The following is a 24,266-nucleotide window of genomic DNA, read 5'->3' on the forward strand; positions in this document are numbered from 1 at the left end:
ACGGCGCAAACGTAAACACGGCGCAAGCAAAGCGAAAAACAGTAAAACGTGGTACACGGGACAGGAGAACTCAAGACAAATACAGCACAGCTGACATTAACACAGTACAGAAAACACGGTACAAGTAAAGTGCAGATACAAATGAGGGTATTTACAGCGCAGTACAGTACAAGCCAAACATTGAGTGAGGAAAGGGACAAACTGCAGCTATTAGGAGAGTATAAAGGGGACAAGAAGAAGGCAGCACAGATGCATCGAAATTGCAACATGGCACAGTAAAGGCAGCATAAAATGCATGACTGCTGAAATACTCAGATCAGTATGAAAAATCATAATCAGTATGACAAATCATCTTCAGCATGAAAAATCATCACTGGTACAAAAAATCATCACCAGTATGAAAAAAAAGAGCATTATCAGCATGGAAAAAAAAATCCCCTATCAGTACAAAAATTCATCATCAGCATGAAAAGCCGCAGTATAAAAAAAATCATTCGTACAAGAAAATCATCATCAGTATGACAAATCACCATTAGTATGAAACATCATAATTGGTGCAATGAAAAAAAAAAATCATTATCAGGACGACAAATCATCATTCTTCTGAAAAATCATAATTTGCACAAAAACGGAATCATCAATATGAAAAATCATCAGCATGATAAATCATAATTGTTATGAAAAATCTACACTGGTGCACAATTTTTAAAAAAATAATCGGAATGAAAATCATTCCAGTATTGGCAAATCATCTTTGCCATTTTTTTTTTCCAACCAAGTGTCAGGCATCAGAGGAAAACAATTGCGATAGATGCTGTGCCCACCTTCAATGCAAACCAGACATGGGACAACAGGGGGACAAATGTGCGCTGTTCATAGCACTCTGACGTCTCCATTGCTGCACAAAGTTAACTTTTGAATAAATAAAAACAAACAAACGAACCGCAGCCAAGAGGAGGGGTCCTGTGGGTGTCGTACTCACATCTGGATCGTCACCATAGTAACTGCAGGCGAGCCAAGAGAGTGGAAATGAAAAAAATTACGAGTGGAAAGAGGAAACTAACAGGGCGCAGGAGAGGCATGGCCCACCGCCAAGACAGGAAGTTGTTAGCAGCTGCTGCCGTGTTTCACCTGGATTTATCTGGAGCCTGAATATACCCCCCCCCCCACCCCGGCCCCGGTGTCCCGTCCCCCAGTGCCAGAGCCCAGACGCTGCACCCCGCACCGGCCTCATTCCTTCGCCCGGGCCCCCCGTCCCTCCTATAAACACAGACATTCTACAGCCGCTGGTCCCACCCTGGATGTTTAGTCCTGCACCTTGACCGCAGTAAATGCTCATTTCGCTCCGCTAACAGCAAAGCTCTGCCGCGATTTGTAACGGCTGTCGGCCCCCCGTGTACCGCTCCGCATCTTCGCATCTGTGACACCCTCCAGGTGAGAGCACATGTACTGCAAAAGTACAGCTTCTGTTAAAGCATCTGATGTTTTCCAAAGCAAAACCCGCAACATTAGTGAAAATATTAGCGCAGAAGTCGGTCCGCTTTAACTGTCTGCCAGATGAACGTCTTTGGTTTCAAACGTGTCATTAAAATGAAAAGAAACTTTTTTCACTGACAGTCACTTTCAGCCCAGTCCAGGTTCTGAGTAACGGCTGAGCTGGAAGCTGATTTACACTTGCAACGCCGGCCTAGATGAGCGGTTGTGTAAATACGGCGCTTGGAAGAGCTGACGTGCAAAGATGAAGCAAGACCTGCGGATCTGGAATAAGTTTAGACCTGTGGACTTCAGGTTTGTGGATCTAGGTCCTATGTATCTGGGACCTGCAGATCGGGGGTCTGCTGATCTAGGGCATGCAGATTTAAGGCCTGTAGCTCTAGGACCTTCTGGCAGCGGGTCTGTGGATCTAAGGCCTGCACCCTATGAATCTATGACCTGCTGATAGAAGGTCAGTGGTTCTAGGCCTCCGGATCTAGGGCCTGCGGATCTAGGGTTTATGGATCTAGAGGCTGGAGCGGTACGCTTTGAGCCCAGAAGAGTTCCCAGCCCTGAATGTCAGCTTTCCAACCATGGGAAAGCAGAGACAAGCAGCAAGGGAGCAGGGGGGGCGGGGGGGGGGGGCTCTGGTCCCGTGACTTCCCTTGGCTGTAAGTTTCACACGAATCCATGGTGCCCAGCCCCCCCAAACTATAACCCTCAACTTCAGCACTTGTAGGAGGCGCTACAGGCTGTGACGCACCACGGGTCAGCCCCTCTCCATGAACGGAAGCGGCATACCGTGCCCTCGCTGAGCCCCGAGCTCCATTCGCACCGCAGATTTACCCTGGGAAGATAAGATGAGCGAACATCCTGCACGAAAGCTTCAGATGCCGCTCTGCGACTGATAAAGAAAAGGAAGTTAATAGAAACAAGAATCCTCTGCGTCGCCGAGGCAGGACCGTTCCTGCGGTACAAGCGACACACGGCGCTTGTAACATCCGTAAAGCAGGCTATGAAAGGTCTGCTACGGAAAGGACCAAACGGCTCTGCGATGTAACACGTCAACATATTCCCATGCTGCGTCATGTCCGATGAAGCATGTGGGGTCACTCAGAGCACCACCAACACAGCCCACTGACACCTGGCCACGGTTAGCTGCGGTTAAGGTACCAGCGCTTACGTTTCTGCGTGCCTGGCCGCGCTTCTGTTTTACGTTGTATTTTCATATCTCAATGCCGCTTCATTTAATTCAAGCGCATCTTGAAATCAAAACTCTGCACTAGGAAGTTACGGCAGCTGGAAGCACAAAAAGTGACGGCTATGTATATTTACGGACGAGTTTTTATTAATAACAGTTTATGTACGGTATGTGTGATGCATATTTTTTCTCAGAGAAAGGGAAGAGATATGAAGGGTCAACTGAGAGTCCCGTGACCCCGTTTGACCTTTAAAGGCCATCCACTGTCAGAATGACTCTTCAAGTCGAGCAGACTTTTTGGAAAACAATGTAGATGCGGTTCTACGTTTGTATTTAATTAAAAGTGCTCATACTGAGCTCAGCCATCAGTTTCTGCAAAGTTGTCAAATTCGGCACCAAGTGGCGGAGTTCGAGTCATCCGTCAAGGGAGAGGAGGCATGACGTGTTATTTGGAGAACGACCGCTTCATGACTACTCTTGGAAACATCTCTGAGAAATCTGACTCATGCTTCGAAAGTTACCGTCCAGTAAGGAGAACGCGAAACGATTTTTCTGAAGAGGATGCTGTGTTTTCAAAAGCAGGCGCCCAAGTTTGTGCTTGCGGTCGTGTGGATCCGCTCTCGAGGTGCCGGGTTTGACCGGACCCGGTTTTCACGAAGGGCAACCCGGGTAGCTCGGCCTTAACGGGTTGAGCAACATTTATCGATACGAGAGGCGTTGGAGCCCACGTGAGCTGCACCTCGGAGGGGTCGGAGATCCAGAGGGTTGCAGCAGACCTGGGAGTCTCGGGACCTGCACACCGGTAAACGCATGAGTAAAAAGCAACAAACACAGTGTACAAAGTGGATGAACAAACCTGCGGGAGAATTTCTGCAAGTCCTAGCTTGACTCATCCCCCTGAGGGCCAGTAATGGTCACTCAGCGTGTTTCTAGTCCCTGGAAGATACTGCCAAAGAAGTGAGAAGTGCAGAAGCGGTCAGGTGTCCAGCTCACACCCACCGCCAAGTGGTTAAGGCACTCCTCACGCGCTCAGAATGACACTTGCGCGCGTGAGATCGTGCAAGATCAGGGTGAAAACACAGTACGGTACAGTACCGGAGGAGCAGGACAGGAGCGAATGCGAAAAAGTGGAGAGGAAAGAGGAGAAGCGCTTACTCTTCGCAGGGGGTCTGCTGCCCACCACCGACATGTGTCTCTGCAGGCTGCTCACTTTGCCCTGCAGCGCGGCGGCGCGCGCGTGCACCGACAGCAGCTCTGCCTCGAGCTCCTCCACGATGCTCAGCGACTGTCGCGACACGTCGGCCAGCTGGAGCAGCAGCGATCGCAGCGTGAACGCGCACACGTCCCGCAGGTCCCCGAAGCCGAAGCGGGAGCGCGCCGCGTCCTCCTTACACACGTCCCTGGGGGCGATGGATCTCTTGCAGAAAGGCATGTCGGCTGCCGGGGCGCTCCTCGCGCTCGCGATCACGGTAAAACTGCTCTCATTTCACCCACCGCGAATCCGCCGCCGCCCGATGTCGTTACTTTTCTTCTCTCTCCTTTTCTTTCTTTGCATTGCACTTCGTCGTCGTCGGCCGCGTGGAGCTGTCGCGCGCCGCGGCCCGGGGTTCGAGCGCTCCCGCGCACCGCTAGTTTGCGCGCGTGACGCCTTAGTGAGACGCGGTGGTCACCCGAGGAGGAGCCGGACAGCCTCCTGAGCGCGCGCCCAGATCACTCACTCCCCCCCCCCATCCCCAGCAATAATTATTCTGACAAAACAACATCCAAAGAGGGAAAATTTTATCCGAGTCCCGCAGAACGATCGGATAGACGCAAAAGTGTGTATTCCTGCACACTTTCCCTTTCCGTCCCAGGAAAAGTCTACTTCTCGCAGTTTTCTTGGACTGCGGAGCAGCGCGAGCTCCGCGAAGTATTCCAGCGCATCTCCACCCCCACCGATCCCCCCCCGATCCCCCACCCACCCCTGTGAAATTGCGCTATAAAGAGCAGCGCGTGCGAACAGCTGCGCTGGACTGCAGAGCAAATTCCTGCGCTCCGACTCTCCACGCGGGGGCTTCGACCCCATGCACATCTGGATCCCGAGTCCCCGCACAGAAAAGTCCCGCAGAAAGTGGTCGGCAGGGGGAGGTGGGGCAGCGCGCGGCAGCCTTATCAGCCTTCTTCTCCGCGGCTGATGCGGAGTCCGTCACATGTGAGCGATTGATTGGAAACATCTGGACCCCTCCCGCTCCCAGCTCCACATGAATGTTCCCATTGTTTCCCGAGCCGCTCGGGCGTCGAACATCTGAGAAGAAACACGCGCTCCAGAACCAGCGAACCCCCCCTTCCGTTCCTCCTTAAACACTCCTTCAGACCTACCCTGACCTGGGTGATGGGATGAGAGGAAGCACCACAGGAGCTGCGAAGGTCTGCACTAGTGGTTGTCCTCCCTGTCAAAGCAAGGGTGTTTGTATCATGACCCAGACCTCCATGATCTATCTGGGAACAGAGCAGCCACACACAGCCCAGTAGACACACACACACACACACACACACACACACTGAGAAATAGCCAGAACCACATGATGCTCCACCATATCGCATCTTACTCAGCTGGTTTAACCTTCCTCGGGTCTGGTGATATTAAAATGACCCAGAGTCCAGATGCACCTTCAGACTTCAGAGCCAGATGTGTAAAGGAACGTTACCAGCTACGCCCTACTGTGAGCACACGTTTCTCCTTCTCTCTCTCTCTCTCTCACACACACACGTACATGCAGAGCCCCGGTCTATCCCATAACCTCTGCTTTGTCTCATGTGAGGAATGGAGCTCAAGGTCGCTGTGGCCGGGTGAGAGCGGGACCCCATCTACGTTTGTTGTCATGCCCTGAGCGGGGCCCCCTGGCCGAAGCAGCAGGAGGGGCTGACCACCGTCCAGCAGTGCCCATATGGCCTCTTGGAGTTATGCTTGGTTGGCTATGGGAGGGGGAAACAAGGTCGCGCCCAAAACGCCCACGCCACAACCGGCTAAGTGGCCAGCAAGTCTGAGAGCAAAAGCCGCTCTTTCGGCCAACCGTGAGGTAACCGCAAACAAACCGAGCATTGCATTGTGGGAGATTCTTCTCAGCTGTGGCGCTACAAAACAAGCTGCACTCTAAGACAGTTCCAGCGGGAGAAAAAAAGTTGTTGTAACTGCCGTTCTCTACCCTTCCGTCAGTTTAAATGTAGATTCTACTGGACTGTATAGGAGTTTTATGTCGAAAGCTCCACAAAAAATCTGTTTACAAGGTTACTCTTCAGTCCCTTCATCATCATTCCACCTGCCGCCCCAGACAGGTCCCAGCAAGAAGACAATAACAATGCAGCACCAGAAGGACAGTTACCAGCACGGTGGCATGGAAGGGTTAAAGGGGAGCCGCGATTCCTCCTTAAAACGGAAATTGCCGTAACAAAATCCGAGAGAAATTGCAGCCTGTTCGACCTCATCTTCGCTCCTCGAGCCAAGTGTTGTGAAATTTCCCCTCTGCGCTAGAAAGGATTTGGACACTTGGACAATGTCCTCAACAGCAGCTTCCACAGCTGGGGAGTGCTAGGTATTAGAGATCTGCACATTGAATCTCATTTTACATATATTTATCATTTTACAAGAATTTACAATCTGAGGTGTTTTATACAAGATTTCATACTATAATTTACCCATTTATACATCTGGTTAATTTTTCTTGAAGCAATTCTGGGTATGTTTATTTTGATTCATTTAGCTGACGCTTTTCTCTAAAGCAATTTACAATGTTAATCTACCTACGGTTATTTACTGGAGCAATTCAGAGTACATACCTTGCTCAAAAGGTACTACAGCTGGAGCTGACACTTGAACCTGCAACCTTAGGAAACAGCTACAGAAACGCTACGCTATCAGCCGTCCCCAGCTGGGGAAGTGCCTTGCCCACAGGTACTACAACAGTAGCGGGGATCCAAACCCTGCTCCTTTGACTCCCAAGACAAAAGCTCAACTACCTGCTGCCCCTATAATTTAAGATACATATATTGAGGTAATTCAAATACTTGCCTTCTAATCGAAGGAATGCTCCGACACAGACAACTGCCCATGTCAGGTTTCAGAACTAACCAGATGGCTTTCAGTCCCAACATTGAGATACCCTCATCATGACAGTAACACTCCAGAGCTGGTCTTTTGTTGTAAATGACACTTTATTTGACCTTAATTCTGGGGGAACAGGAGTACAGGGCTGCAATGCCTTGTTTGGGTGCTTAGCTGCTGCCCTGCTTTGCAGCGAGCCTCTTGTCCCTCTCCTCAGCAATGGTTAGCCGGATGCCCTTGCCCTTGGGGAGGGACACCCATGGCTTGTTGCCCTGTGGTGGAAGCAAGAGAAGAAAGAAGTCAGAAATGATGCGAGACTATTTGACACTGAACCCTCAACTACTGAGGAAGCTATTTTAAATGCCAGTAAGACATACCATTAATAGGAGCTAACTGTACACAAAATGGTTTACAGAAAAATGGTCTTCACTGACAAGTAAAATTTCATACTATGAACCAAGTCTGCTAGTTTCTGATGCCTGCTCAAAATCAATACAAGAAAATCAGTGTATTGTGTGTCCACCCATCTCACATCCCTGTCCCCACTCTACTGGTACTCACCTTGCCGATGACAAAGATGTTGGACAGTCTGGTGGCAAAGCTGTTGCCGGTGCTGTCCTTCACGTGCACCACGTCGAAGGAACCAGGGTGCCGTTCCCGGTTGGTAATCACGCCAATACGCCCCAAGTTGGCACCACCTGTCACCATACACAGGTTGCCTGTTGGAATTGGACAAGAGGTGTCAGGTGAGTAGCCATATGTGCGCAAAACCTACTTCCCAAAGTGGTGTTCCTCTATAGACCTAAATATGGAAAACCAGGCTCCTTTTATCAAGGACCACAGGATGGAATACAACACAACACGCTAGCTCATAAAAACACACTTGATGATCTCACCGGTATCAAATTTGATGAAATCGGTGATCTTGCCGCTGTCCAAGTCAATGCGAATTGTGTCGTTGACCTTGATGAGGGGGTCTGGGTAGCGGATGGTGCGAGCATCATGTGTCACCAAGTGTGGGATTCCTTTGGTGCCAATAATAATCCTCTTCACTTTACAGAGCTTGTACTGCGGAGTAAAAAACAGCACAGCAGCATAGTTTTAAATCAAAAGAAATTTTTTATATGCTTTTACACAACAAAACTGATATTACATTCTGTGCCTAGCTAAACAACAACCAATGTTGCATATAACACTCTTGCAGAGGCCTTAAATTCTCTCTATTAGTGCATTTCTATTGCCCGCACTAGCCCACGACGACCAAGCCAAGCCAAGCCCTTTGTTACCCACCTTGGCTTCCTCTGCAGTAATGCGGTGGACAGTAAAGCGCCCTTTGACATCGTAGATCAGGCGGAAGTGTTCACCAGTCTTCTCAATGCTGATCACATCTGGGAACAGAACACACAATGTGCTCAGGGTGATGAGAACTAACATGGCAGAAGACACTATACCATTCACTTAAACGCAGCACATTAAATGGAATATGCACACTTCACTAATGAAAAACACATGCAAGGTGCAACACTAGTTACAAAAAAAAAAAAAGCACCCAAACACAAATAAGTCTAGGTTTCACCTTGCTGAAAATCCTACAATTCATTTCCAGCACCACAGGTGTTCACAGGGCAGTGAGAGCCATTGGGCTGGTCCCCAGGAAAAGGGATTTAATCCATCAAAGTGCAATGGTTAACAGCTTAGCCTAGTGGGGGATGCAGTGCTAATCCACACCTCAACACACTCCTTCCCGTTAGCTCTCCCTTGCAGCTCCTTCTGTACAGTTTTCTGCTTCTTTGCAAAAAAACATCTGGAGCAGCCAAAAGTGACAGCATGAAGTTGCAGCCAAAACCGTCAACTCCCAACACAGCGGTCAAAAACTTAACTAAGCATCCGCTATTAGACATGTCCAAAAATTCCTTTTATCATATTACACGCAGTGCAGGGTAATGTCTTTCAACAATACTTAAGTAAAGTTAGACTGATGTTTTAACACAACACAAATACAAGCAGCTGTAAAGACCACAAAGTGGTGGGTAGGAAAGACGAGTCAGCCGCAGTAAACAACAAAGCCAATCAGGGGCCGGGGCATGGGAACAGGGCCAGGAGAAAAGGAATAAAACCATCTGTTCACAGCACCACAATTACTGCCTGCAGCTCCTGTTGGGTGAACCTCACCTGCTTGTGGATTTGGGGCCCATTTAAATAATCCACGTTTGCTTCATCCTGATTGAAAGGCTATACCGCAGCAGGAACAGTGACACAGTTTAAAACAGCGATCTTAAACCTGGACCCCTAGAAATAAGAACTCAATTGCTGGAGCAGAACCCTGCATGGACCATGACTCTACATGACCTGGACTAAGGAATCCTGCATAAACTACTCTTCTAAAGCCGTTGAAGCGAAACTTCAACTAAAAGGTTGGGCACAAAGGCCATGTAGATGTCTGCAGTCTTCAGGGTAGTGCTGTTCACCGCTGTACTTGCAGGAACACAGACATTACAAAACAACTGTACACATCCTAGGTCATACACCCCGGACAGTCCAATAACCCCATCCATATCAGAGTGGTGTAAGAGCTGGATAAAACCAGTCTTCACAGTTTCCAAAATGCAATGTTGGGGACTCTTTACCAACAGAAGACATCTTTCTAGCACAGACCACAGTGTAAAATAATGGACAACTGCAGTCCTTGAAGGCACCACAGAAGGCAACTGTCTCAAGGAAAGAAATCAAAAGCTGAGAAACAATGAAATCCAGCACATCCCTGTAGCCTGAGACTTTTGGGATTGATCACCTTTGTGTCCAACCTTAACTCAACCCCCAGAACTCTGTGCTCACTGTACTATAAGGCTGTTACACTGTACTGCGTTGTACAATTGTTACACTGACTCCACAGAATCTGACATCGCCTCCATAACCCAGCCTACATCCTCTTTGCCACTTGCACTTACATTACATGATCCTGCAGGAACACAAACATAATGCTGCATGAAAGTTCTTAAACGAATCACACAGCATATTGTGTTTGCCCTCTTCTACCCACTGAAAATGTTAAAGGCAGGAAAATTTAAGAGTCAGTGCTACAACCAGGTGCAGTTAAACATCTTTCTGAACAATACTGCACATTTTAGCAGTCCAATTTTGCAATGTTTTCAACACCAAGTGTAATTTGTGGACTTCTATGTCACACACAAAGTTACTAGCGAAACTGCAAAACACTACAGAGTCATTCCAAACTTATCTTCTCACCCTTGATAAAATCACATAGAACAAGAGACAACTCACAGGTGATCTTGATATGCTGTAATACATGTCACAGAACATAAAACGTAAACGCCACAGATGGATACGCTGTAAAATAAAAACAGCGGTGCAGAGCATTTAACACACTCACCCATAAAACCAGCAGGGTAGGTGATGTCAGTGCGGACTTTGCCATCAATCTTGATGAACCTCTGCATGCAGATCTTCTTGACCTCATCTCCAGTCAAGGCGTACTTGAGCCGATTCCTCAGGAAGATGATGAGGGGCAGGCACTCCCTCAGCTTGTGGGGACCTGTGGAGGGCCGTGGAGCCTGGGAAGGAGGAGGGGGGTAGAGTAGTCTTTTTAGGTGACGCACAGAATTCGGCAAAGGCACCCAGTACAATGAAAAGTGCTCCATCTTTTAAGGGGGCAGCAACAACACCACATAAATTGCCGACAGCACAAACTGAAGTGGCGGACAGGTGGTGATATGAACTTTAAAAGGAAGCCATCATCACTCAGAAGAGACACTCACAAACACTCCTGTGAGCTTGTCCAGCATCCAGTGCTTGGGTGCTGCCACGCGCTTCAGGTGCTTCTTTGGTCCTCGAGCCTGGCAGATAATTAGAAAAATATAAACAACCACTTTATTATTACACAGCCGCACAAAACACTTCAACGATATCACCTACTGCACCTCTAATGCACATTACATTTACTTAGACAAAGCGACTTCCAATGAACTCTATGTAGTGTTACAAGCCCACACACCGTATAATTTAAGGTGACTTACACTGTGGGATTGTTAGAAGATACACTACTAATGGGTCACTCATCCATACATCAGCGGAACACACACTCTGTCACTCACACACTGGGGGAACCTGAACAGCATGTCTTTGGACTGTGGGAGGAAACCAGAGTAGCCAGAAGAAACCCACACAGACACGGGGAGACATGCAAACTCCAGACTGAGCGGGGACAGAGTTCGTGTGACAATTTCAAATTTAATTTGTCCTCTCGCACCACCCAGGCGCTGTGCCAAAGTGACATTACTTTTATTCAAGGTTAACAAGATCATATCTGTCAGACAAAAACACTTTTGAACACTATGGGCAGTTTATATTTGAGCTCCCAACGCGATGAGAGCGGAGACGCTGCAGCCGAAGGCAAGGCAGTGTGTAGTGTAAACTCTACCTGACAAGGAGTCCAGCATTTATAATTAAATAAAAATAACGGAATACTTAGGCGAAATAACACGACTGTGTGTTTTAACGACGTTTTGTTCAGAAATCACTGCAATACCAAACGTGGCTCGTCGCCTCGATAATCAATGAGAAGAAATATAAGGAACTCCGGGTTTAAAGTTTTCAACCATTTATTAGACTTTTTCAACATAATATCGGGGCAAGTGAATCCAACAGACAGCAGTTATACGTTATTTAGACGTAGAAGAAGAGCATGTCGTAACAAAAGGGCGATGTTTAAAGGTGATCTTTTCTCAAGAAACGTTGCACAAATCTCCTCACCATGGCGGCGTCTAGGGGGGAAAGGACCGCCCACTTCCGAGTCAACAATATAAGGGCTCAAGGACGGCGGCCTGTGAGGGACTAAACACCTTAAAGTACAGTGAAAATAAATTCCACCCCCTAGCGGTGGATGACTGAAACAACAAAACCTGACATGTATGTTTTAAACAACGCTGTCCCTTTCTAAAAAATCATACAATTGCACGCATTATTAAATCTCGTTAGTAGCTGACTGCACACAGGTAAAAAACTGTAATCTATTGGAGGCATTCTGCACAATGGGGCTGAATGAGGCTAAATGAATACTACAATATATTTCCATCACTCCAACATAATTTCAAGACCTTACCCATTTAGTTTTAATGCTTTGTTTATACTTTTATTAAGAAATAAAGCCCTTATGCACAAGAATATCAATACAACCTCTCTGCAGTTTCAGCCTCGTCTCTTAATGGACTACAGATAATTCTTATGATGCTGTTATTATATGCAAACAGCCATGTGATGAATGCAGACCTTCACAATGCTGGAATCTTCAGCAGCACTGACACCCAGGAAATTTAGGCAACAAGCCCTGACTTCCTTTGCCTTGCTGTAGATCAGTGTGTTAGAAGGCAGAGAGGATCAAGGCAAAAGATCCCAATACTCAAACTTTCTCCACAGTTCAATAGCAGGTGTCCAAGAATGGTTGGATCACAAATAGAACCAAAGTGCACATGTTCTCCCCAGGATTCACCTTTCAGCTGAATGGAATGTAAAATGTCACACATTTGCTGTGCTGTGATGTGCAGACCAGTGGTAAAGTGGCTGAAATGTTCCAGTCAGTTTGGTCACTAAGTCTGTCCAACAGGAAATGCCATCAGGAGAAGATCTGTTTATGTGGTGGAAGATAAGAGTCAATGAGAGACCTTTTGTTCCACTGCCAAATGTCAGACCCACCCTGTCCATCAAATTATCACTGCCCCATGCCAAAGACGTGTTTGTGGATTTACACCTCCGAGGGTAATGTGTGCTCCAAAGATCTTTTCACATTTAGCTGATGCTTTTCTCAGAAATGAGATAAAATTGTTCACCCATTTATACAGTTGGGCAATTTAGGGGAAGTATCTTTCCTTGAGAGTGCTACAGGGGATTTGAACCTGCAGCACTTACTACTATACTACCAGCTACCCTAAGTTTGGATGATTTTTCATAAAATAGCATACTGATCATACAGAGTGGTCTGTTATGCAAATAATGTGTAGTAATATTAAATTTATATACTTTGACAGATTTAAACATCTTTGCTCTGTTATACTGTACCTCTACTTAAAGGTATGGCACTTTTTCACAATTTTTTTTCCTAATAGGCCACTAGGTGGCAGTACCGCACAATATGACAAAATGCTTTTTCTTTTTATTCTTATTAACTTTTATTTAACTGACACCTTTGTCCAAAGTGACTTAAAACGTTAGCCAACAACTATCCACACATATATAGGCAGGTTACTCCTGTTATTATTAGGTTATTTTTGTTCAATTCAAGATAAGTATGATAAATGTAATACAGTAACAGTGTAGCCAATAAAAACTGATAGTAGTCTTATATTAATCATTCACTGGGGAACCTACTGCAATAAATTAATGAAAAGCTGCTGTTTTTATCACGTTATTCTAAATAAAAAGAAAATGATTGTTTTTCCTCTATTATTTAAAGCACAACATTTTTATTTTTAATTACAAAACAACAGACAACAAGCAACAAAAAGTACAACTGATCATAATCATATCATAAACAATCCAAACTAATAATCTCATACTCAAAATCATTACATTATGACATACAAGTCACATGCTTTTATGAGTGACTTATAAAAATGCTTTACCTAAAATTGTAATCTGAAATGTAAAAACCAAACTCTAGACTCAAACTGTAGGGACTTATGCACATGCAAACACGCACACATTGACTGAAACTGCTTGTCCCAAGCAGGGTTGTGGCAAACCAGTGCCTAATCCAGCAACACAGGATGCAAGGCTAGAGGAGGAGGGGACACACCCAAGATGGGATGCCAGTCATCATAAGGCACCCAAAGCAAGACTTGAACTCCAGCCCCACCAGAGAGCAGGCACAGGCCAAACCTGTTGCGCCACTGCACCCCCTGCCAAAGATGTATGTTTCAGCTGAATAGGTAACTCTAAATTGCCCTTAATGTGTTTATGATTGAGTGAATTACTGTGATTGCTCTGTGAGGGGCTGACATCCTCTCCAGGGTGTACCTCGCTTCCTGCCCTCTGTTTCTGCGATTGACCCAGGACCACTATGACCCTACACTGGAAAAAGCAGTCACTGGTAATGGATAGATGAATGAGTGAATGGTATTTCGACTCAAGCAGTTCAGGGTAAAGACTGTTAGCAAAAATGGGACCAAAATTACATATGAAGAAAACTAAGGTCATGAGAGCTGGCCAGGCAAACAACTTTAGTGCTGGTGGCAAAGACAAAAAGAGTACCTGACAACTTCTGCCTCCTGGCATCAATGATCGACAACTAGACACATAGTAGTTAAGAAGTAGACCTTGCACAGCATCTTTGGGGGTTTTTCACAAGAGTAGAATTAAAATCAGATGAGGTAAAGGGGCAAAAGAATAAATAAATGATATACAGAGTTAACTATTCACTGGATAGCTCTGAAAAGTAAAGCGGGGATGGTTGTAAAACATAGGAAGGGGCCACTGGGGAAGTGTTAAGTAGGGGACCAAGGAGAGGGGGTGGTAAAATGTAGAGCAGGGTCAGTGATGAAGAGGAGAACAGGGTCAATGGGAAAGAAGGGAGAGGGGTCAGTAGTGAAAAAACATGGGTCAGAGGTAAAAAAAGGGCACAAGGTCCTAGCTGAAGAAGAGGCCTGAGTTGGTGCTGAAGAGGGAAGGTGGGTTAGCGCTGCACAGTGGCTCATGGTTAGTGATGAAGAAGGGCATGAGTTCTGTGGTGAAGAAAGGAAAAGGTCCAGTGAAGTGTGGAGCTGAGCAGCTGGTGAGGTGTGGAGATGCCACGTAAGGACCAGAGATGCTGAAAAGAGGAGCAGGGTTGCAACTGAAGACTGGACGATGGGCACTGGTGAAGAATGGAGCAGGAGCAGCGAAATGAGATGCGGGAACATAAGAAAGAGCACCGAAGCCAAAATCAGCAGCATTTGCGGCAGCAAAAGGACAAGGAGCAGAAGAAAAACCAGGTGTGACGCAAGAGGCTAGGACAAAGTCAGAAAAATCTGAAAAGGTGGTATCACGGGTGATGCAGGAATCTGAGACTTCAGCACAGGAAGCTGTGAAATCACTGGCAGGGCTGGAATCAGGGACAGGGCCAGTTTTTTTGGTTCGGAACTCCAAGGGCTGCACGTCACCCATCTTTTTGCTGGTGGCCTTCAGAACCAAACAAGTCAATAAAGAACTTCAAGATAAATCTTTGATTTGTTCTCCTACACAATTGTGGGAGAACAAATCAAAGAAATTGACAATTGTCCTCTATATAACTGTAAAATTAATTCTAACTTACATCTACAACCACTAGCTGAACTAATAATTGTTACACATCAGTTTATTAGTCTTGGATTTTTGCAAAGTTGCATCACAACTTTGCTGTTTTTACACAGTAAATATTACAGAATAATGGTTGCAGGAGTTTTCTATGGGATTTGGTATCTATTTACAGCCCAAAGTCAACAGCTTGTCAGATTTGTATAAATACCTTTTTTGGAGTCCCTCACGCTGACTGTTTTTCGGAACACATAAACAACACCGGCTGCAGCAAGCCCCAAACCAGCAGCCAACACCATCAAGCTGCATGACGGTGGAAGTCGGGGGCTACAGGACACTTTGGATTGCCATAAATGTACTCTTAAATTCATAAATTCATGAATTACTGGCAAACCTGTCTGTCCTTCCTCGGTGTTGATAGTTTTATTCTCACTCTCCTTGACAGCAACACTGTTTACCTTGGCAACCACATGATAATGAAATGAATGTACTGTTTTAAAGTTATTTCAAAACGAAATTATAAGTGAAGACTTTGCTTTTACAGATGGCCAAGAATTCCAGTGGGTACAGCCACATAGCTACAGGTTTTTGTATGCATTTCCTTTTCTTTGTAATATAATCGTTACTTTTAAGAATGGCATAAATATGGCGGTGTTTGCTATACAGTATGCTTGCACGACTTAAAGAAAAGAACTAATTTGTAATATAAACGGGATTTAGTAGTCGTGACATGTTATTCCATCATTTCTTGCTAAGCCCCTTCCGGGAATTTTGCCGCCAAAATCTGTATTTGGCGGGTCTTAACTGAACTCGCGCAGGACCACAGCCAGTATCGCGAGAGTTCGTCTCGAGCTCGCTGGCTGGAAGGAGTCAGACAGACTACACTTTTTATTTGAAGACGGTCACAGAAATCACTACCCTTCACGACTGCCATTTTATGAATAAGATAATGACACTGAAGAAAACAAGGTCATTTACAGACCTTTATTTGTGTTTTAAATATGTATATTTTATTACATATCAAGCAGCATGTCGCGTACGGTGACGCAGCAGGTAGCGCAGGTGCCTCACAGGGCGACCTGGTGTGGGGAGTGCTCTACCTCATTCTCTATGCTTGTGAAATAGGCTCCGGACCACCGCAACCCTGCACTGGACAAGTTGTTATCGATAATGGAGGGATTAATAAATATATGACAGTGAAACAAATTGGAAAGTTTTTTTTTTGTTTTTTTTTACACAAATATCAAATGTGTTGGTACTATCATGCAGAACACTGCATTTTATTTAGAAATTTTTTTATCAATTTTAGGTGGACATTTTTTCCCAGTGATTGATTATTTTTCTTTATTTATTTTTTCCCATAAGAAAAATGCGACCCTCTAAATGGATATTCACCTCACAGGGTGATTTTGCAAACACATTCAACTCATGTGAGGAAAGGGTATTTTTTTGGTTCATGGATATTCCTGGACTGATGAGTTCAACAAATGGAATGAAAGCACGGCTGGAATGAAACGTGAAAGAAGACTCCTGTTCAGAAGGATTTGGAAATTTAAAAATGAGCAAGTGTAAAAGAAATTTTGAACTAATTTCTGCACGTATGTATAACTGGGAGTAGAAGAAAAATTTAAACACAAAATACAATGAAATAAAAACAAACATTAATTGTTGTTATCCATATTCCAAATGTAGGCTTTAATAAAGTTAGAGGTAGAATTGCGATTAAGCTTTTTATATACAGGCCCATGTTTGCTACTGCAACATCACACAGTTCAAAAAGACTTTGCAGTTGCAGTCAAATAAAAAAATGAATTTTTAAAAATCATTTTTTGGGGAACAAACTGCAAAAAAGTGAAATTGTATACACAGCGTAGACAAACGCGAAGGGTTGAGTGTATTCTGAACAGTGATGCCTTGCAGACACCTATAGGCAACTTCTTTCGAAAGGTGTCAGTTAAAAACATAATTTCTCAGGTTTGGCCAACTGTGTTTGTTTTTCAGTGGATGGTTGGGTGGGAAAAACTACGCCGTTCACCTGTACAAAGTTTACTTGCCGAGGGGTACAGAAGAATTTACGTATATAAAAATAATTCAATAATTTAATTTGCACAAACAAAACCAAAGACAGTGCTGGAAACATTCAAATAATTGCAATTCAAGAAGATAAAAATGATTAAAATAAACACAAAAAAATGGGGCCAAATACAATATGCTGGATTCTCGTCCAAGAAAAACAAACCGTTTTGGACACAATTCAGAAGGACTGATAAACATAAAGACTGGAAATAAATGCTAAGTCATCCCACTTCTTTAAAGTACTCAGTACATAGACTGTGAGTTAAATTTTCCTTTTTCAAAATAATAATTATGCAAATAATAATTAAGCCCCACAGCTACGGCCCTGAACGCCGTCTCAGTCCAACAAGCTCGTCTTTTCATACAAAGGACTTCTTGGTGAGTTTGGACTGATCTTCTCCAGTTAAGTTAATGAAAACACAGGACAGCAAAGTGCTCCGTGGATTTGTGCTGCAGATTCACAACAAGCCACACCCTCTTTTTCTCCTTCAGACACACACAAGACTCAGTCCCGTGGTCCAGTAACTGGGGAAGCATCAAATGTTCAGAAGCCGCTCCAGGTTTACGTCTACTTTTTGTCACTGCTTGGACATCATGGTTGGGCAACAGAGACACTGATGTTATAAACTTCATATTTACCAGGATTTACCTTGTAGTTAGGCCAGAGTTTAAAGGGACATATAAATTATGACCATTTTCATTTGTTGTTTCTTACTCTGCTATATTCTTTCGTATTTTGCTGTAGTCCTGGGCCATATTCTAATCACATGTAGGGGACCTCGTGAATATTGTCCGTATGTCTTGATGAATACAGATATTACAAGTGATCATTTTTTTAGCAACATACAAAACAGGTGAGACTTATTCACAAGTTAAAAAGACAAACCTCAAATGCATTTTGGTTCAAGGTAAGTATCTGAGAAGAATCCATCTCATAGTATTGTTCTGAGGTGAAGACCTGTGTGTGGCCTTTCCTTAGATCTCCTTTCCTTGTTGTCCATGTCTTCAGTGCAGTCAAACTGTTTCCACCCAGAACAGCCACGGGTTTATCCTCCCACCCAAAGCATCAAACAAGGTCTTGTTTAGGGTCACAGTACAGGCAGGCCCACCTCTGTTCTGCCTCGACCCAGGGATGGAAGTACCACTTCACCACGGACCTCAACCCCAGTCACAAGGCAGAGACATCTGAGATTAAATCAAACTCATTCTGGCCAAGCCAAAGTTCTGGGAGCTCATTGGCTCTGTCCAAGCCTAGCTCCACCACAAGAGCCATCAGAACCTCCTCATCCACTGGGTCGGAATCAATGATTCCTGAACCCTGCGCGGCCCCAGCTGGAACCACATGTACAGGCCCCCCGGCAGCTGGACCAAAGCTTCTTGGAGCTCCAGGAACTGGTGTTGTAGCTCCACTTAGGCTTTGGTAATGGCTGTTGAGCTTCTGGAGCTGCATGCTGGCTAGAAACTGGGGGCTCTGCTGCAGACTCAATGGCTGGGACTTGCCCAGAGCCGAGTGCTCGAATTCTGGGCTGGAGAATGGGCCAATGCCTTTAGCTGAGGCTGAGCAGTGTAGGAGACCCACCGACTTCTGATCCTTCATGCTGTGGCTGGAAAACAACAGGGAACTCATCACCTGGAAAGACATGGCAAGGAACGGGAGAGTCATCGAAAACGTTCAAGCAGATAACATAAAACACGAGAAATTAAACAGAGCACCATTCCCTCATGCAGTGGGGTCCTGTGCAATGAAAAACTGCTACAATGGCTTATGAGAATACCATATTTTCATATAATGGGCTCATTATTCAGTACAATGGCATTTTTTCACTGGCTAGCATGGATTTCACTCTGCACAGCACACGGATGTTATGCTTCTGCACCTACTGTATTTCCTTCTTCCCACTTCCTGTGTCCCCAACAGCCTCAACCAATCACAGAAGTCACTCACTCACTCACTCACTCACACACACACACACTGCCTGAAGCCGCTTGTCCCGAGGGGGGGTCGCGGTGAGCCGGAGCCTAGCTCGGCAGCACGGGGTGTAGGGGACACATCCCGGATGGGACGTCAGTCCATCACAGGGCACCCCAAATGGGACTCGAACCCCAGACCCACCAGAGAGCAGGACCCAGCCAAACCCACTGCACCCCTGCACCCCCCACCATCAAATAATTTACTTTGGGAAACCTAACTCAGTACTAAAACAGCAGATTCAAGGCAAGCTAGAAATAAATAGTATAAACATGTAAATATTAAGTCAGTCGTTTTATAACACAAATATTAATAATAACAATTTGCAGTGTTACAGAATTTAAAAATTTTCTTACAAATATTATGAAATATGTGGGTATTGTCATTGTCAGACATAAAAATAATATTTTATTAATTTTTAACTTTACGTACCATTCTTTGTCCAGGAACTGTTTTTTTTCATTAGAAATAGTAATAATTTGACCCTCTAATTATGGGAAAGTCACCTAACTGGGTGATTTTATGGAATTAATTCTGTTACTTGCGGGATGGGTGTATATGTTGTTTCTGCAATAAGCTGTTTGAGTTTGCATTTATCTCCAACACGTAGTTCAAGAATTCAGTAATTAAATTTCCCGTGTGCACATTATGTTCAAGAAACATGTGTTAAACAAAATATCCGGTGAAGACTCTTGAAAATGCTGCTGAAGCTGCAGAATTTGCGTACTATCAGCCATGACTGGCCACCGCTGGCTGGAAATTGACCTCAACGTGAACGGTCTGTTGATAACCAATTGCTGGTTATGGCAGAGCAATTTAGCAAGGAGATTAAGAGGACAGGAAACCCTCTAGGAGTCTTGGTCACAGGGCTAACTTTGATTTCAGTCTTCTTGCCAGTTCTTCAGCTTCATTCTTTCTCGAAGTGGGGTGGGAGCGCTATGGACCCATCCTAATTTGAGTTTGGGCTGAGCTCCAATCTTCTCTACCTCTAAAGAGGTTCTGCAGTTAGGATGGTACACTTTTTTACACATCTGTCATGCAGCTGAGGGTGTTCTTCAGTACTCTGCTCGCAGGCCACACCTTCGCCTGGTTTCGCCCGGCCAACGTGCCGCCAACAAGACATAACCACCAGAGTCTGATAGGCTAGCAGTTTAAAAACATCATTTAGAACAGCCCTTGGATCTAACGTGTGTGCACTGAATACCTCGCCCGGTGAGCCATTTGGAGTTGGAGATCTGCAAAAATAAATAATGGAATATTTACAATGGATGAACCTTTCTGCAGCTACTCATGTGATGTACAGCGTACAATCTATAAATTGTTTCCTTGTTCAATTGTACATAAATTTCTTTAATAAACCTGTTAATTTATTCCTTGTCCACAGGAACTGATCTCAAACACATCCTTAAAATATAGTGGGTCTAGAACCTGACAAAGGTTAAATGATGATGATGATGTGCACAGTGGAAATTCTTCTTATTTTTAAAATTGAAAGTATTTTATAAGCAATAATAATAACAAAAATAATGAGAAAAATTGTTGTTGTTGTTGATGAAATATATAGGTACACTTGTTTAATCTTGTGTAGACATAACAAAGCGTTGTGAAGCACAGATCTCTGCTCACCAACACATTTCTTTTTCCAAACACCCGGGAGTGGAGTCGACTCGCCAGTGTCTGAATTTCTGCGACAGCGACCAAGAACAATGTTGAGCTGAACAATGTTATTAGTTCCATTGCTGCTTTCGGACCCGTGTTTCTTACAGCCGTAGATATAAAAGCAGGATAAATTGTAGGGGAGGAAGATCATCATCATGTGCGTGTCTTTGTGTAAAATTTGGTATCTCTATCTGAGCGTCTCCATATCGTGCTAAAGAAACGCTTTTCAGCGGACAAAGTAGTAAAATATGAGCCGGACAATTGATGGTGATCAGTGTAATATATAATTTCACAAGGAGCCGTTATTACAAATTAATCAGCACTTTTGCGTTCTTGGGCATCTTCGCTACATAAGGAGTTCCCGGAGCCCGTAAAAACCGAGTACGGGCTGTAAAACAGCGTTTCTCTTTCGGACATTTAGAAATATTAAGTGAAATAAGATGCATGTTTATTAAAGAAGGAAATGAGCCGCCTCACCTCTGACAGGAGCTTTCAGAAGCGCCCAGATGATGGATCTTGATGGGAACTGGGACTTGAACTGATCCAGAACGAGGAGCCACAGGTAAAATATATATATATATATATATATATATATATATAGATAGATAATATTTATATATATATTTTTTCTTTTAATACTGTTGCAACGTCTTTGTAGAGTTAGGGGAAGGTGTCTCCTCCGCACTGGTCACTCCGAGGGCTGCGAGGACGCGCGGACCGCTGGCTGAGAGGTGAGGAGCAGAACTGTTCCCATCACTTGTTGCTGGAATGAAGACAATGAAGGCACCCCCCCCCCCCCCCTCCTCCTCCCACACACACACACACACACACACACACACACACACACACACACACACACACACACACACACACAACACCCTAACCCTACAATCCCCACCCCCCATGGCGGTGGTGACCAGGAGGAACTGCTGGGAATGGACCATGCCATGGCTTCATCTGACATCCACTGGGACGATCGACACTAAGAAACGGAGGAAAAAATAATAACGACCACTGTTTTTTTTCAGCCACATTCACAGCCAGACCCCCCTCCCCCGCAATCAAGCAATAATCCTTTAATTTTCACATTTGTTTCTGTATTAATCGCGACCCGGCGACAGCTCACAACTCCCGATATGGGGAGTTCAAGATAGGCTCCGGACCACCTCGAACCTCAGAAGGGCGGCTGTGAAGGACAGATGGGAGTGTTTGTGTGTTAAAAGTCATGTTAAAGTGCTGAAGTCCGATTTTAAACCTAAGAAGAACAAACTGGCGGGAAAGATTAATTATTAACACTTTAATAATGACACTTATGGACTATTGTCAGTGGGTAGTGTGAGTAAAATCAGTCATTACAGCCACACACCTGGATGACAAAACCAGCATTTTAAAAGGTTGAAAAATGAAACGAAAGATGCAGTTTAACCAGTGTAACTTATTTCAGATTTGCGAATGGAAAGCCGTTTTGGAGAAAAGCTGCTACAGGAGTAAAATAAATAAATGTATTACATATAAGGATGATGGTTCCAATTCTCAGATGGTTTGCCGGCTTGTCATTATAATACATTGCTTTTGTCTTTAGGGGGAATAAATGTTACTCTTTTTAGGGGACTAAACTTAACAATTAAATTTTATTTTAAGTAATTAAATTACCCTGTTAAGAAACCACAGTTGATGACGTAATTGTCATGCAATTGCATAACGTAATAGGTAAATCCCACTTTAAAATGGAACTAAAACTTTAATTCACAAAAAAAAAAAAAAAAAAACAATTCACAGCATCATTTGCATGTCAATCCCAGACCGTTTATACCCCTCTTATCTGTGAACGGGTGCCTATGAATAATTCAACAAAGGCCATTTTGTTGAGACATATAATAGCAAGAATAAAGGCAGGAGGCATCTTTCCTGTAGGACTGAGAGAAAGGACACATCTGTCTCACTGGGCCAGGGAGACAAGGATAAGGATACAGGTTTGCTTGTGGACTGAACCACTCAACCATTGAGCCTTTGAACCATTGAGCTGGAGCTGAGATCTGGATGCACAGCTTCCCACTGGGGAAAGTATGCAAATGACACCAACGGTCAGTGCAGAGCAGTTGAAACACAACTATACATTCATGGCAAGTAAATATATATGACAAAATATGAATGTGAAGAAAGTAATAGGGCCGCCAATAACCTTAAGAAGAGGATCAACACTCCTTGAAATCATGTTGCACCGAGGTCCTGATCTTTGTGCAGTTCACTAATGGACATTTTTACGATGGAAAGATTCCAGGGATGCTGGAGATAGAAGCCCACCCTGCTTCTTGTGCTCCAGAAGACTGTATAAAGCTGGTGAGTGAGGAGACCAGGGAAGGCGTGTGGGAAGAACATTGTGAAGGACTGTGTTTGTCCCATAGGAAGCACCTGGTGACATAAAATGGGATCATATTCCTTGACCATTACATAACCCTACACAGATATCCATCAGATGGATGACCAGGTCCATCACCATGGTCAACAGCTGGCAAGATATGGGTGAATGGCATTGTCTCACTTTAAAAAGATATAAAAGTCATGACATAGAGACACAGAACATATAAGATATGAATGACTCTTCCCCGCTGAGGAAGGGTCCAAGTGTTGAGATCTTCACTCCCGGTTAAGAAGCTTTGCTGAAACACCAACTTTGTGAAGAATTTGATATAAAGGAGTTTTTGAGAACACCTCAAAAATGTGTTGAGTCTATGCTGGGGTGACTTTGGAGCTGTTTTGTAGTTGTTTTGTAGTTTCATTACCGATCCTGTTAAGTGTCCATCACTCCCTCCCTTGAATTTTGTATTGCTGGCCTTTCCAAAGTTTTCCCTCTTATTTGGCTTCTTTATCTTGATTTATACATTAAAAAGTATTTTTGTTGATAATGGACCTGAATTTCAAGCCCTTTGAAATGGCCACAGTTTGTTTTAGAAACACACATGAAAAAGACATACACACACACATTTCCAGAACCGCTTGTCCCATACGGGGACGCGGGGGAACCGGAGCCTACCCGGCAACACAGGGCGGAAGGGGACACACCCAGGACGGGACGCCAGTCCGCCGCAAGGCACCTCAAGCGGGACTCGAACCCCAGACCCACCGGAGAGCAGGACTGTGGCCCAACCCACTGCGCCACCGCGCCCCCCTGAAAAAGACATAATTTTCACTAAAACATGTTAGCCGGAACTTTGCTTCATGTAGGGGCAATAGGCAGTTCTGTGGATAGAGCTGGAATAATGCAGGTTTGAGTCCCACCTCCTGCTGTCTTACCCTTGAGCAATTACTACGGTAAAAAACATCTGTAACTGTAAGCAGTCAAAATCAAGTTGCTTTGGAGAAAAGTGTCCCATAAATGAATAAATATAACTTGTGTTGTAGTTAGTTTAGTACTGCCACATCTCATTTTGTCCCCTGGTAGCAAATCAAGTGAGGGCACTTCTGGGGCCTGAACTTCCACTAAAGCAATTTCAATAACTATTATGCCAGAATTGTGAGAGATT

The 24,266-nt window shown here is 44.6% G+C and overlaps 3 protein-coding genes across 5 annotated transcripts in view; all 3 read right to left on the bottom strand.

The window, feature by feature from the left end:
• nhsl2 (NHS-like 2) overlaps window positions 1-4,392 on the bottom strand; it is a 43,505-nt gene extending 39,113 nt beyond the window's left edge. Inside the window, exon 1 of the mRNA XM_018733768.2 lies at window positions 3,830-4,392. Within this exon, the coding sequence (XP_018589284.1) occupies window positions 3,830-4,106 (277 nt within the window). The 5' untranslated portion in view covers window positions 4,107-4,392. The remainder of the gene's footprint in view (window positions 1-3,829) is intronic.
• Window positions 4,393-6,846: 2,454 nt separating this feature from the next.
• LOC108922964 (40S ribosomal protein S4-like) lies at window positions 6,847-12,473 on the bottom strand. Its single transcript, XM_018733379.2, has 7 exons — window positions 12,465-12,473; window positions 10,532-10,684; window positions 10,147-10,327; window positions 8,046-8,143; window positions 7,652-7,823; window positions 7,317-7,474; window positions 6,847-7,027 (listed from the first exon to the last, which is right to left on the bottom strand). Exons 1-7 carry the CDS (start codon window positions 12,471-12,473, stop codon window positions 6,926-6,928), a joined length of 873 nt encoding a protein of 290 aa, XP_018588895.1. The 3' UTR covers window positions 6,847-6,925.
• Window positions 12,474-18,282: 5,809 nt separating this feature from the next.
• LOC108922963 (cbp/p300-interacting transactivator 1-like) lies at window positions 18,283-21,308 on the bottom strand. 3 transcript variants are annotated; one of them, XM_029257557.1, is made up of 4 exons: window positions 21,220-21,308; window positions 20,710-20,768; window positions 20,288-20,318; window positions 18,283-18,744 (listed from the first exon to the last, which is right to left on the bottom strand). In XM_029257557.1, exon 4 carries the CDS (start codon window positions 18,739-18,741, stop codon window positions 18,283-18,285), a length of 459 nt encoding a protein of 152 aa, XP_029113390.1. In that variant the 5' UTR covers window positions 18,742-18,744; window positions 20,288-20,318; window positions 20,710-20,768; window positions 21,220-21,308. The 3 variants fall into 3 exon arrangements, with proteins under 3 accessions (XP_029113390.1, XP_029113391.1, XP_018588893.1); XM_029257558.1 differs by lacking the exons at window positions 20,288-20,318; window positions 20,710-20,768; XM_018733377.1 differs by lacking the exons at window positions 20,288-20,318; window positions 20,710-20,768; window positions 21,220-21,308 and having other exon boundaries at window positions 18,283-18,948.
• Between the last annotated feature and the right edge of the window lie 2,958 nt (window positions 21,309-24,266).

The sequence above is a fragment of the Scleropages formosus genome, chromosome 13 (genome assembly GCF_900964775.1).
Source record: "Scleropages formosus chromosome 13, fSclFor1.1, whole genome shotgun sequence".
Lineage (NCBI taxonomy): Eukaryota > Metazoa > Chordata > Actinopteri > Osteoglossiformes > Osteoglossidae > Scleropages > Scleropages formosus.